This window comes from Struthio camelus, chromosome 21 (genome assembly GCF_040807025.1).
Source record: "Struthio camelus isolate bStrCam1 chromosome 21, bStrCam1.hap1, whole genome shotgun sequence".
In the NCBI taxonomy this organism is placed as follows: domain Eukaryota; kingdom Metazoa; phylum Chordata; class Aves; order Struthioniformes; family Struthionidae; genus Struthio; species Struthio camelus.
The window spans coordinates 5,990,655-6,003,626 of record NC_090962.1 but is presented as its reverse complement, the minus strand read 5'-3'; the positions used below and the strand labels follow the sequence as shown (position 1 = coordinate 6,003,626).

Genomic DNA, 12,972 nt, shown 5'->3' with positions numbered 1-12,972 from the left:
CTGCGATTGCTCGGTTAACCTATCGATGATGTCGCGTTGTTTAGCGGACTTCCTAGCTCTATAGCAGACGCAGGCCCTGCAAAAAAGCTGCTTGAATTTGAAACTCCTCTCTTGCTAGTCATGCTGACGTTCAGTCAATAACTACTAAGTATCTTAGCAGAAACAAATAGAGCAAAATATAAAAATCAGGGCGCAGCGCAAAATTTAACACTTGATATGCTTTAGGGGAAAAAAAGAACAAGCACCTAGGTGAGTTTTCCACTCGTCCTAAGGATGACTGGAGGGGACGGACATCAAATAATTAGGGCCGCGTTTGCGTCCTACTACAGACGTTTCATTTGCCTCATGGCACGAGGAGGCAATAAGTAGGGAGGTTTGGGGAAAAAGACTTAAAAGAACGCAGATAACCCAGCGGTTTTAAGCTCTGGCATAGACTGGGACCTTAAGTGGGGGCGAAATGCCTTGGTGACAGGAGTATCAATCCTGAAATATCTTCACAGCCTGGATCCGCGTTTCAGTTTCTCTGTGATCCATCCCACCCTTCAGCTTTTCAGGGAAAACAGAGAGCTCACAGTGTGACAGACCGTGCGCACGCCCAGGGATTAAACTTTAGGAAGCAAGCTACCTCCTGTTACAAATAAATTAACAACATAACACAAGCCCTTTACCTGCCTGGAATCTTGTGCGGCGATATTATGCTGACTGTCTGCCAATCTCCGCTTTAGCCGCTATTGAAACGCAGTCCTCTCTGTCTTGATCCCTATGAGCTTATGCGCTATAACACAATAACAAATATTACCATATTAAAATGCATTCTATGAAAGACTGCTGCACAAGGACGTTTTTAGACAGTTTTGGCCACCAACAGGAGAAATAAAAATGCCGCAATACATTTAAACGGAAGTTTATTTTGCTTTTTTATATGATATATATGACATATACCCACAAGTTATTACAAAAGTGCCCAGACACAGCTTGTAATACAGTACATTAAAAAGGGGGGGTCCGAGGAGGGCTATCCGAGATCTACAGTATCTTGGCTTCAAGAGGAAATGCTTCCATTAGACATTGTAGGCAGAAGAGGACACGCTTCCTCCGTGACCTGTCCAGTTAGTATGGATAAATACGCCTGGCTTCGATAATAATTCATATGTATGCGCACCAAAGTAATCACGCTGAGCCTAGAATAAGAACACACACAGGAATATCACAGTCGCATACAAGCACTAGAAGTTGCACATACTGAGACTCCGCTATATGAATATAGAAGTAAGATCTGGCTCCAGTATTATACATTCAAACTTATTCTCTTATTATTAGCGAAAACAATGCAATGAAACATTTATTAATATCTAGTTAGTAAGAGCTCAGTAGAAAGACTTAAGTGTATTCACTTCTGCTAGTTACTAATCTAAAAGACAAGCACTGACGTACATCCAAAGACCTAGGATCAAAATGCTTTACAGAAAACTCAGTATCATTACCCGTGGTTCACAGACAGAATGCTAACAGATGCTGGGCACTGTCACACCAATAACCCTGGTACTCTTTGTCCAGACATCTCAAGGTATTTTATTGACTTCACTTTCAGGTTCAACAGAATTCCATTTGGCAATCTGTATCTTTATTTTAACGATGGAGGAGTGAGTAGGACATACCTGAATCACTGACTTTAGATTAGTATTTAAATAACATCACGGTGATCATTCAGTTTCCAGAAGATCTGCGCTATCTCAGGCACCTACCTGAATCAGGTTAGCTGGTAGCATCTCATGTCTATAGCCATCATAAAAAGAAAGTGCCGTAGTGAAGCAGGGCATAGGGATACCGATTTGGACTCCAGTACTGATTACACGTCGCCAGGAGTCCTGGAAGAGGAAAAAAAAAAAAGGAAACTAATTGCAGTTTCCTCAGAGCCACGTGCAGGCATATGGACTATTCCAGTCTAAAAGCAGGTGCTATCTCACATTGTATAAAAGCTAACGGGCAAGTTTGAGCCAATGCGCAGCAAGAGATTCCTGATTTTATATAGAAATGATTGATCCAAAATAAGCATCTATCCAGTAAAATGGAGTTAGCAGATAGAACACAAAGTACAGACATACACTTCACGTACAATTAAACCACAACCTCAGGCAAGGATGCTGCTCCTTCACATAAATATCAGCAATGCATCCCAAAAGTGAGGACACAGCAGGGAGAATACTGAGCAAACAGTGAGGTACATTTAATTCAGTACATATAATTACGCCCAGCACAAAGATCGCCCAAAGGCATAAGAGGCCCGCACATTACTTGAAATAGACGTGGATAATCCTCGTTTCAACTTCACATCTGATTTAGTAATTTGCACTGAACATTCAGCTTCAGTAAAAAGAATTAGGAACAGTAAAATATGACTTCTTTGTTGGTCGGATAATCCGTTTTTAGTTCTGCCTCTCCTCTCCTGCCCAAATCAGGACATTGTTTGGACAGACCTAAGTCTAGTGAAAGGGGGTTCTGGGACACTGTTAGTTTGGTGCTACTGCAAACAATGGTAACAGAGCAGAGCTTTATATTCTGTACTACTGAAATCCAAGTGCACAGCAAGCACAAGACAGGTGCAGCGATGAGAATTTTCACACAGGCTAGACATGTTTTCCTGACATTGTGGTTCTTCTAAATTGCTATACTCCTACTTAAGACTGTTCTGTAATAGTAAAATGAAAACCTTTAAGTTTCTAACGACAGCTCTGCTAGTATCAAAGAGAAGTAATGTGACATGGCACGGACCGTATGTTCATGTATTTTGCCCGTGCATTACCTTTACATTGACAGTACAAATATACCTCGTAACGTTACAATGAGGCACACTAGTTACATCCGAGATGTAATAGCATATCTAGAGAATAATTTATTTTTCATAAAGCATTATCCACTCCAAGTCGTAAGTCCAGCAGGATCTCAGTTCACTGCTTGATGCATCTGGATGCTGATTTATAAGGTAGCGCTTCAGAGATGCAAAACTCCTTTATTCCTTTATTTAGAACTAACATTCTCCAACTTTCTGATGAAACAGTGGCAAGACACATTTGTAGGCATTTTTTCAAGGACAGATCACTAACTCTGGCACCTGGCAAAACTGTAATTTGGACCTCAGTATAGCCTACCTCACTACAGTAACCTCGTGCAATTTCAATTAGCTCCAACTACATGGTTTCATTCCTGTCCTACTCATGCAAGACAGGTGTGTTCTACTCAAGAAGGGTACCTTTAAGCCACAGATGATTAATTCCTAGACCCATACATTATGTGTGTACAGATACACATACAAAGTCCCAAAGAGCTTAGGGATTAGAGATCTTTGGGATTAAGGAGGCTGTACAAATAGGTTTCAAAGATGTTCTCTCTGCCTTTTCGTTCTTCAGTCTAAATACATTTGCGACAGGAACTCCTGGGAAAGAAGCTGAAGGAGTCCAGACCGTAAACTCTTTCTTTTATGCTCTTCCTTCCTTGGAAACTCACCTGACAGTTTTCAACAGCTGTCTTAAAGAAATCATCCAACAGCAAATTCTGGAGCTTGGGGTTTCGATCAAAAGCATCTTTGATTTTTCCCAGGAACACACTACGCAGAACATACACAAACCGGGAATCAGATTTCATAGCTTTCAGCAATGGCCCAGAATCCAAAAATGACAGTGCCAAGATTTGACTCAGCCAGACTCAGATTGCAAACATCAGGAAAGATGCAAACAAAACAAAGATGAAAGAAAATCTGAAGTAGCTAAGCCACCAGGAAATTGGCTTCATCTGGTAATCTTCAGTGCTGACTACAGAAACAGTCTGTCAGTATCTTATCAGCAGATTAACTCCAAGGATTTTCCAAGACAATCTCTAGGCTTGTTAGTCTAGCACTGCATAAACTACACTGCCTCTGCTTCCCATCAGCACTCCTTGTCCCAATTACCTTCTAATGATGCAGCCTCCCCTCCACATCAGTGCAATTCCACCATAATTGAGCGTCCATCCAAACTCTTTGGCTGCTTGTCTGAGCAGCATGAAACCTTGGGCATATGAGATAATCTTGGAAGCATACAGGGCCTAGAAAAACAAATTCAAATTTAGTGAAGGCGCACAAAGTTGAACAAGAAAGTTCACAGTCTGCATGCTCTGTTTAGTCTGTATCTCATCAGGGCTGAGTTGAGTAGCACGTTTCACCTCTTTGGTGGATAAATATCACTTACTGAACGATACTTTTTCTCTCTGCAACGCAGGCAATGGATCAAGAACAGTACATGACAGATTTCTTTCCCCTGAAATTCTGATGGTGAACTTCAGAAGGGGAAAAAAAAAAAAAAGCTCATATATTCTCTCTTGCGTTAATAGTTACCAAACTAATACCTAAATGTCAATGAATAACCTAATCCAACTTGCTTTTTAGTCAGGATTCGGTGACATAAGACTAATACTACCCTGCTTATGCAGATATCTATGAAAGGGACACAAAGGAAGAGTTTACTTCCACTTCCAAAGCCTTTTACTGGCCACTTCCCCTTCCCCAATAGTTAGGATATATTACTAAAGTGCAAATACTATCTGAGGAGCTAAATATCCTTTCCAATTGTTGGAAAGTTTTGACTCAGCAGAAAGAGATCAAGAGATATCATCCTCACTCCAATGGCAGGAACATTGAGGGGGAAAGAGTGAGCTGCTGTGCAGGAATTATGAACTCTGCATCCCAGCTAGTTGTCACTTCCCACATGTTAGACTTGAATTCTTTCAGGATTTTCTATTGTCAGTAAAGGAACTGGTCACATTCTGCTGTGCAGACACCACTGGACAATGCACTATGGGGCGATGAAAAGCAGGAACCAACTGTCATGAAACACAAGAGCTCCTCAGAGTTATGCCCTGCCAGGGTTTACAGCATCCAAAACCTGCTTTGATCTGCAACTCTAATACAGCACTCCGGCAAGCGCAAGCACTATGACAAACCTTGCGTATGTCCTCCAGAAAGGCCTTTTTGTTCCCACTGAATTGAGTCATTTTAGGCCCATCCAATAACTTACTGGCCTGTATTCTCTCATCCTTGAGGGAAGACAGGCAACGTGCAAACACAGCTTCACCTTTATGTAGGACAGAGAAGGGCAGACAATTAGCAAGACCAACGTGACTGTTAAAGTCTATCTGAGACGCTTGTCCCTATGCACACAGTGACAGAGCCAGTGAGTGATAAACAGCTCATAGCCAAATGGAGTCACATGGGAAGAAAGGTGTACAAATGAATAACTTCAGAAGCATTACTGAGGGACCATATTGCCAGCCAATGTATATGTTGACTGATAAAGCTTTCAACTGTTGGAAAAAAAAAAAGCCACAAGGCATCCACATGACAACTTATCCTTAGGAACCTTCTTCACCTGCTTTTAGTTTTAAGAAGTTACTTAATCTTTCTCTCTATCTATAAAATATAGTGCTGTACTGCAATCTAGGGATAGACAAGGTTTGAAGACTTTACTAATTCCTGTATCATGCTTTTGAAGATAAAGAGCAGTTGCATAAATGCCAATTCACATTAACTAGATGTGCTTACAAAAGAACACACACACACACACAATAACAGACTCAAATCAAAAGCAAAGAGGCAGATTCGAACAAGTAAGTTAATCTAAAAGAGGATATAAATCTTACAAATCTAGTAGGCCCATAAACGATCATTCAGAAGCCCACAAGAAAGCTCTGGAACATCCTTACGCAGCTTACTGAACTGCATTTGTCAGGGCTAATAAATAGACAAGCTGTATCTTCAGCTCATAAAGAGAAAGGCAGGACTCTAATCTCTTGATCTGGCATAGTCAACTCCTAATCATGCTGTTTTAAGTTGCACATGTTTGCAATTGAAGATGGCACTGTTGTTAAATGAAGAAAACATTTCCTTCCCAGGTCCGATAGAAGAAAAGCAGTTAAGTTTATTATAGTCTTCTTACTCAACTTTTCTTTCTCCTTTTAAGTGCACTGTGAACTACCAAAAAACCCCTAAATCATTGAATGAGTTATATTTTCACAGGATTCTGGATCCTCGCTGCAGTAGGATTAGCATATTGAATTACAATCAGAACTGGTTCCTCCTCTCCATTTCTGCAAAAGCGTCCTTCTGCACTGGGGGGAGACAGAAGAAGGTGGGGGAGGGAATCAGGAAGGAGTAGAGGTAGTATGATTCTGCTTTGACAGGGAGAAGTCTGCAAGTCATGCTTATGCAATAAAACCACATACACAGAGCAACTGCCCTAAGAAGGGCCGTGTTTGCACAAGAGCTGTTGCACATATACTTCCCTATCAACTCTTCATTACCTAACAACGCTACCCAACACTGCAGAGGACTAATCAGGGAGTGTCTTCTCCACCCCTAATCTTTGGAAAAACCCCAAACAAGGGAATATGAACAGCACAAGTGAAAAACTTTCACGCCTAGAAGTAAAAGATGACAGCTGTGGTAGAATACTAAAACCATTTACAGAGGAACTTGTTTCGTAAAAATCTGCTGTTGCAATGCAGCCACATTTCTCTGATCGCTATCACTACAGTTACTCTCTTTAGCCTACTGAATACAGTTTACCTTATCTTCTAATACAACAGGGCTTCACCATCCAGGCAAGGGAAAAAGGTAGAGAAAACAAGTAAAATGAAGCCAATCTGAGAACAAAGAACCTGTTGAGCCGTTTCATTTACTCAAAGGGAACGTCTACATTGGGCCTGTGGTAGGAGCAGCACTCTCAGTGTGTTGCGGATGTACTGTAAGTCCTATGTCGTAACTCCACTCAGAAGCCAGGTTAGATAAAAAGGTGGGTAGCTATACTGTTAGGCACGTGTGTGAGTAGGTAAATTCTCACACGCTTTAGAGATATCATCCAAAGTAAGTGCCACACACTTTCCCAATATCTTAAGTACGGCTTTGGATTAGAGGCCTTGTGAACTACAAAACGAAAACCAGCACCTGTCCACCCTGTATAAAGAAACACCACAAACAACTGTCATGGAAAAAAAACAGACAGCAGCCACCATCACAGGCTAGAACCCTGCCACTGCTGTCAAATATAGCTGTCTGTGCTCCTCAGTCCGTAACATGGTCCAGCCCTTGTGTCCTTGTCTAACCAGGCTAACTCCAGGTTAGCTGAGTTATAATGAAACACAGAGACAGGAGAGGAAGGAAATACTTAGGTAGGTATCTGGAAAAAGTCTTATGCCTTCAGAAAAGTCTAATAACTTATCAAGTGGGGGCCAAGCAACAAGGTTTTAATTAAAAAAAAATTTTTTTTAACTTTTTCTCAAGGATATAACGGGATTTGGAGGAGCAGATAAGGTAGAGGATTACTGAGAGGGATGTTGCATAAATCTATCATGATACTTCTCTTACATTCACCTGGCACTAAATCCTCACCAGAACTGGAAAGATAACATGGACAAAGGTATAGTAACAGCACTACCAACACTTGAAAAACAAGGTAAAAACAAGTCCGGAGAAGAAAAACAGTAATGGTTCTCAAAGCCTACATCTGGAACAGCCTCTTCTGTGGGCCAAGCCCTAGCGTGGGCTCATCTCGGGGATTATTGTGCATCACCAGGCTCATTGGTGCGACAAAAAGCATGCAGGTAGCAAAGATGAAGCCAGATCAAAGAACCAGTTACCTATGAGTGTGACAGGGACTCCATATTCCAGGGCTGAAATGGCTGTCCACTTTCCTGTGCCTTTTTGCCCTGCACTGTCCTTGATCTTTGGGAGGAGGTATTTGCCATCAGTATCTCTGAATTTGAGAATATTGGCTGTGATTTCAATCAGGAAAGAGTCCAATTCTGTCTTATTCCATTCCTGAAATACCTGATGGGAAAAAAAAAAAGTAAATATACAGACACAGATCTATATATCAGTAAATCAGCAGACAGAAAGGGGTCATTCTATCTCAGCTAATGGTTCTTGATGCCCTGCCACATCTATCAATGATTTCAGCACCTCTGAAAGACCATTGCTCAGAAGCCCTGAACCAGAAGGAGCACAACCCAGACTTTTGCCTATCCTTTGCTTATCACCTTAGGCCTTGCAGGCTGGAAGCAGTACTGTCCTTTCATATCATTCCAAGATACATCACACTTATTGACTTGCTTCAACCAAGTCTTTGCAAGAATTACCTGCTTGATTACAATGCTCAGTCTTTTATTAGCTTTTTTTCAGGCCAAGTCAATTCATATTTCTGCACAAGAGGTTGCTTCCTGGAAAGAAATCAACTGCAGAACTGAAGAATTTAGACAACTTCTATCAATGTTCAGGTGTAAGCGCCTGCTGCTTCTTACCTCATTTTAAGCTCATGAATATTGTGTGCCTGACCCTGGCAGAAAGCATGGCAGACAAACTTCCTTCATGCACATACACTAGCTTTACCCAAGCCCAGCTACTTTCATCACGCTGTAGGGCAGCCACCACGGCTCAGGGAGAAAAGATGCTAAAAACGACAGATCACCTTTGACATCTCATCATGCTCCATGCCCACTACATCCTTCATCAGGTGGTAGGCCTCACAGATCAGCTGCATGTCTCCATACTCAATCCCGTTGTGCACCATCTTCACAAAGTGACCAGCGCCCTCATCTCCTACCTGTCAAGAAACATCAAAAAATACCATCAGCAACAGTGCTGCCATCACTGCCCGTGTTTAATACCTGCCTATAGCTTTCTTCCACCTAAGAACACTTTATAAGCCCAGTACTAACTGAAAACGCTGTGCATCTATCACAGATCCGCTTAGCCTCCACCATCCAGTCAAACTTCACCCTTCCCTTGTATTGGATAAGTTATCAGAGATGGTCAATCTGAATTGAATGCAGCCAGCCAGAAAATCAACCCACAAAAGTGTCTGGTCTTATTAAGGTCAGCAACCAAGCTACCTAAGCATGGATCTAACCACAAGCAAAGGTCAGTATCAAATCAATATTTACCCAGTCACAACAAGGTTCCCCACTTCCCACTTTAGCAGCAATGCTTTGAAATATTGTCTTGATGTGGGGCCTGTGGGGAGAAATGGTACAGCTCAGCAGGAAGGCAAAGAACATAAATACAGCAAAAGAAAATCCATCAGTATGATGCGTTCTACTGTAACTTGCCAACAGGCAAGACGGGGTGAGGGCATGCTGGCAGGCTGACAACACCACACCACACAGCAAATAACAAGTCAAACCACAAGTGCGGTTTTGCCAGAGCTAAACACTGTCTGCAAGAAACGGGGACAGTCCATGCCGCCTCCTTACAGCACAGTGCAGACCACCTTGATGTATCTAAAGCTGCCTAAATGTTATCTTCTCCTTTTTATAGACAGGAAAACTGAGGCAGGTTACGATAGAAGTTCACATTCAGAGAAGATCAGTGCCAGAGCTGAAGCAAAACCCTGTCCTGCTCTATAGCTACAACACGAAAGTGATCTGGAGGAGGAGAGGGAGGAAGGAACTCTAAGAACGCAAGGCAGACTATAGTTATTTGTATTATCGCAGTAATTTAGGAGCTTTAGTAATTGCCAAGCCCCCTCCCGCGCAGTAAATTGCTAAACCAACATGATAGCATTACAGAATGCCAAGTCTGGAGCAAGTGAGAGCTACCACTGGGAAAAGAGCATGGGCAGCACATGGGATGCAGGTGCAGTGAAAGAGAAGGACAAAGTTCAGGTAAGGGTGGCAAACAGAACCTGTCTTCATGGAGCAGTTTAAGGCAAAAAGAAGATCAGACACTGCAGAGATTACTGTTACTGTTGTTGCCAGCTTTGTACCGTCAAGTTTGAAGAGACTGATTTTGGGATGAAACGCTGATGCAAAGGGACAGGGACTTAATATTTCTAAAGCTCAGGTAAGGCCTGGAGAAAAAATACTTCTTTCTACATTTACAGAGAAAACAGGCAATCAGGGATAAAAGTGTCATATGGAAATTGATGTACAGTTCTTTTCAGTAACAGGCACGAAACAGCAGGAGAGCAAGGCAGAGACCTGCAAAAAAATGTGTGCTTTCCAAGAGGCACAGCCTCCTTTGATATGCATGTCACTGCAGGGACATTTGTTGCTGCCTGTTTTATGGCTAACAACTTTCCAAGTTCATTGGATCCCAAAGGAAAAATCATAATCAAGAAATAACACTTTTTTATTTAGGCAAAATTCTTTTCTCCCCTTCCGCATGCGTCTGCCTTCAGATTTCTGCAGGCACTGCTTTTGCCTGTATATTCCTGCATGAGAAAACGGAGTAAGTTTTGTCCATCACGAAAACCCAGCACTGGCCTGTGACCTCAGCTAGGTTGAGAAATCTTGAGCCTTGAGGAAGTGAGATAGTGACATATCGTGTTCTTTCCCCACCCCTGCCCTTCATTCCTCCCTCAGCTCTCAACACAAACAGCAGACTATTGCTGCAAATGAGCCTGAAGAAGAATACACTAACTCATGCTTACCAGGCTTCTTTGGCTCCTCCTGGCATGAGTGAAGGCCCGTATCTTGCACCCTCCTCTCCACCGCTAACACCACTTCCAACAAACAAGATGCCCTTTTCCTTCAGTTCCTTGCAACGCCTCTGGAACAAAGAGCAGAGCAGCATTATACACATATATATATATTTTTTTAATGCCCGAGCCAGGTCTTAATTTTTAGACTTAAAATTAGGTATCCAGTTCTGCTTTGGAACAGTAACAGACAACCTTGGAGAAAGTTTGTACCGCCGCAACGCGAACATTAGGAAACTTCCCCCTGCTTTGACATAGGCCCTTGCAAAAGAGATGCAGTGAGAGAACAAAGCCCTTGTAAGCACCAGACAGAAGAGTGCAGTGCTGAGGCTGGAAAAGGCTCAGAATTTAGTGTCAGGTGACACATGCAAGGTGAAAGTGGGGGAGGCAGATTAGGTCCAAGGTAGAGTTGCATCTCACTGGATTATCCTGTGGTCACGTATGAACAAGATATAACAACAAATGGAATACTGTCCATACTACTCAGAAACTCATGTTCTAGGACCTTCCTATTAGACAAGATCAATTCTATAAACATCCTTAAGTTTTCAAATATCCCTGAAACAAGAAATTTCGATGGGGCCTTCACTCTTCAAAAGCTGCCAGTAAAAGCAGCTTCAGCTATCAGGACAACTCCTGTAAAAAGCATGCTTATGGAACTGTCCTTAACTACGGTATTTTTTAATAGACGGTATGATATAGTTTTGCAGGGGTAACTCAGTCTGGCTTTCCCTGAGGAGAGGGGAGATATCTTATTGGCTGACTATTCTGGTGATCAGAGAGGAAGATCACAGGAAGGGAACACCCTTATCCCTCTACTTTTGACATAAACAGTACTAGGCTTACCGTGGTATCTCTGTATTCAGAATTCCCACCATCAATTATGATATCTCCAGTCTCCAACAAAGGCACCTGCCAAAAATAAATCAGTGTTTTGGTTTTCTCCACACATTCAAAAATTCATTATTGACAAGCAACTGAGAACTTCCAGAGAGCAAAATTCTCCAAGAGCCAGTGAGAAATCACAAGCAGAAAGAACATTTGCCTTACCAGTTTATTGATGAAGTCATCCACTGCACTTCCAGCCTTCACCAGCAAAATGATGCGACGGGGCTTCTTTAGCTCAGAGACCATCTCCTCCAGGCTGTGAGCACCAATCACTTTGGTTCCCTTGGCCTCATTGGCCAGAAAGTCATCCACTTTGGAAACTGTCCTGTTAAAAGCACAAACCTGAGGGAGCGAGGAAAGATGTTAAAAAAAAGCTGCCAAGAGAACCGTTACTTTAGCTCAGACTAGGAATTAGAAGAGCAAGGTTCCACGCCATATGGTCTCCTACTTCCCTCTTCTCTAAAGGCATAGAGCAGGGACAAACCCGCAGCCGCCTGCATGTCTTTGCGAATGTTTTGGGAACCTAGTTAATAGCTAAGTCCAAAGTAAATTTAAGGGAAAGCGCATGCTAATACATAACTAACGCATCAAGTTTTCTTTGAAAACTTGGATAAAGAGCAGAGGTTACAATTACAAGGAGGAAACACTACCCATTAGACCATCACAAGGGGAAAAAACCAAAACACTCAGCTCCGCTCCGGGGTGGTAGAGAATCAGCCCTTCCGAACAATGTTTTCTTTTTCACTTACCACAAAACCATGGTCGTTCATGTTCAAAATCAGGTTTTGACCCATCACGGCCAGTCCAATCAAAGCAATATCAGCTCTGGAAAGCGGAAGCAGAAAAACGCCAGGTAGCACTCGTTAGCAGTGATGCGGCACTAGCATCCATACCCTCTGTCAGGCACTCCCGACCTCACCAACTGCTAGGCCAGCCTCCCTCGTCTGACAAACGCAGCGGCACGTGCCCTGAAGCGGCCCCATAAGCCGGCAGGGGCAGGAGACCCTGGCGGATCCCAGCCCGTCGGGAACGGAGACCAGCGTACAGCATGCCGGCACGGCGGACGGCCTCGGGCGCGGGGGCCGAGCCAGCCGACGGAGCCAAACCCGACGCGTCCCGCCGGGGGGCCGCGCCTCGCTGCTCCTCGCCTCAGGAACGAGCCCGGGTCGCTGAGCCGCTGCCGCCTTCCCGCCGCGGCCCCTCTCCTCACGCGCTCCCGCCCCCCGGTAACGGTCTCTAACGGCTTCTCCCGTTGCGCAGGGCGCGCCCCCCGCCCCGCCCCGCCCCGGGCCGAGGCCCGGCCGAGGGCAGCGGGGCCCCGAGGGCAGCGGCCCGGCGGCGCAGAGCCCCGCACTCACTGGGCCATGGCGGCGGCGGCGGCGGCGGCGCGGAGGGCCGGGAACGGCGATGGCGGCGGCGGCGCGGAGGGCCGGGCCGCGCGCCCGCCCGGGGCGGGACAGGGCCGCGCGCCCATTGGCTCTTCCGCGGAGCCCCGCCCCCCGCCCATGGCCCGATGGTTCCGGCGCCCCGCCCCTCTCCCCTTAAAGGGGCCGCGGCGGGCGGGACAGGGCGCAAAGAAGGC

The 12,972-nt window shown here is 44.3% G+C and overlaps 1 protein-coding gene across 2 annotated transcripts; it reads right to left on the bottom strand.

The window, feature by feature from the left end:
• Positions 1–888: 888 nt before the first annotated feature.
• On the bottom strand, positions 889–12,820 carry PGD (phosphogluconate dehydrogenase). 2 transcript variants are annotated; one of them, XM_068915732.1, is made up of 13 exons: positions 12,749–12,820; positions 12,140–12,215; positions 11,553–11,732; positions 11,349–11,414; positions 10,455–10,573; positions 8,968–9,037; positions 8,493–8,627; positions 7,666–7,855; positions 4,975–5,105; positions 3,947–4,080; positions 3,505–3,604; positions 1,746–1,868; positions 889–1,181 (listed from the first exon to the last, which is right to left on the bottom strand). In XM_068915732.1, exons 1-13 carry the CDS (start codon positions 12,754–12,756, stop codon positions 1,062–1,064), a joined length of 1,452 nt encoding a protein of 483 aa, XP_068771833.1. In that variant the 5' UTR covers positions 12,757–12,820; the 3' UTR covers positions 889–1,061. The 2 variants fall into 2 exon arrangements, with proteins under 2 accessions (XP_068771833.1, XP_068771832.1); XM_068915731.1 differs by lacking the exon at positions 12,749–12,820 and adding an exon at positions 12,310–12,548.
• Between the last annotated feature and the right edge of the window lie 152 nt (positions 12,821–12,972).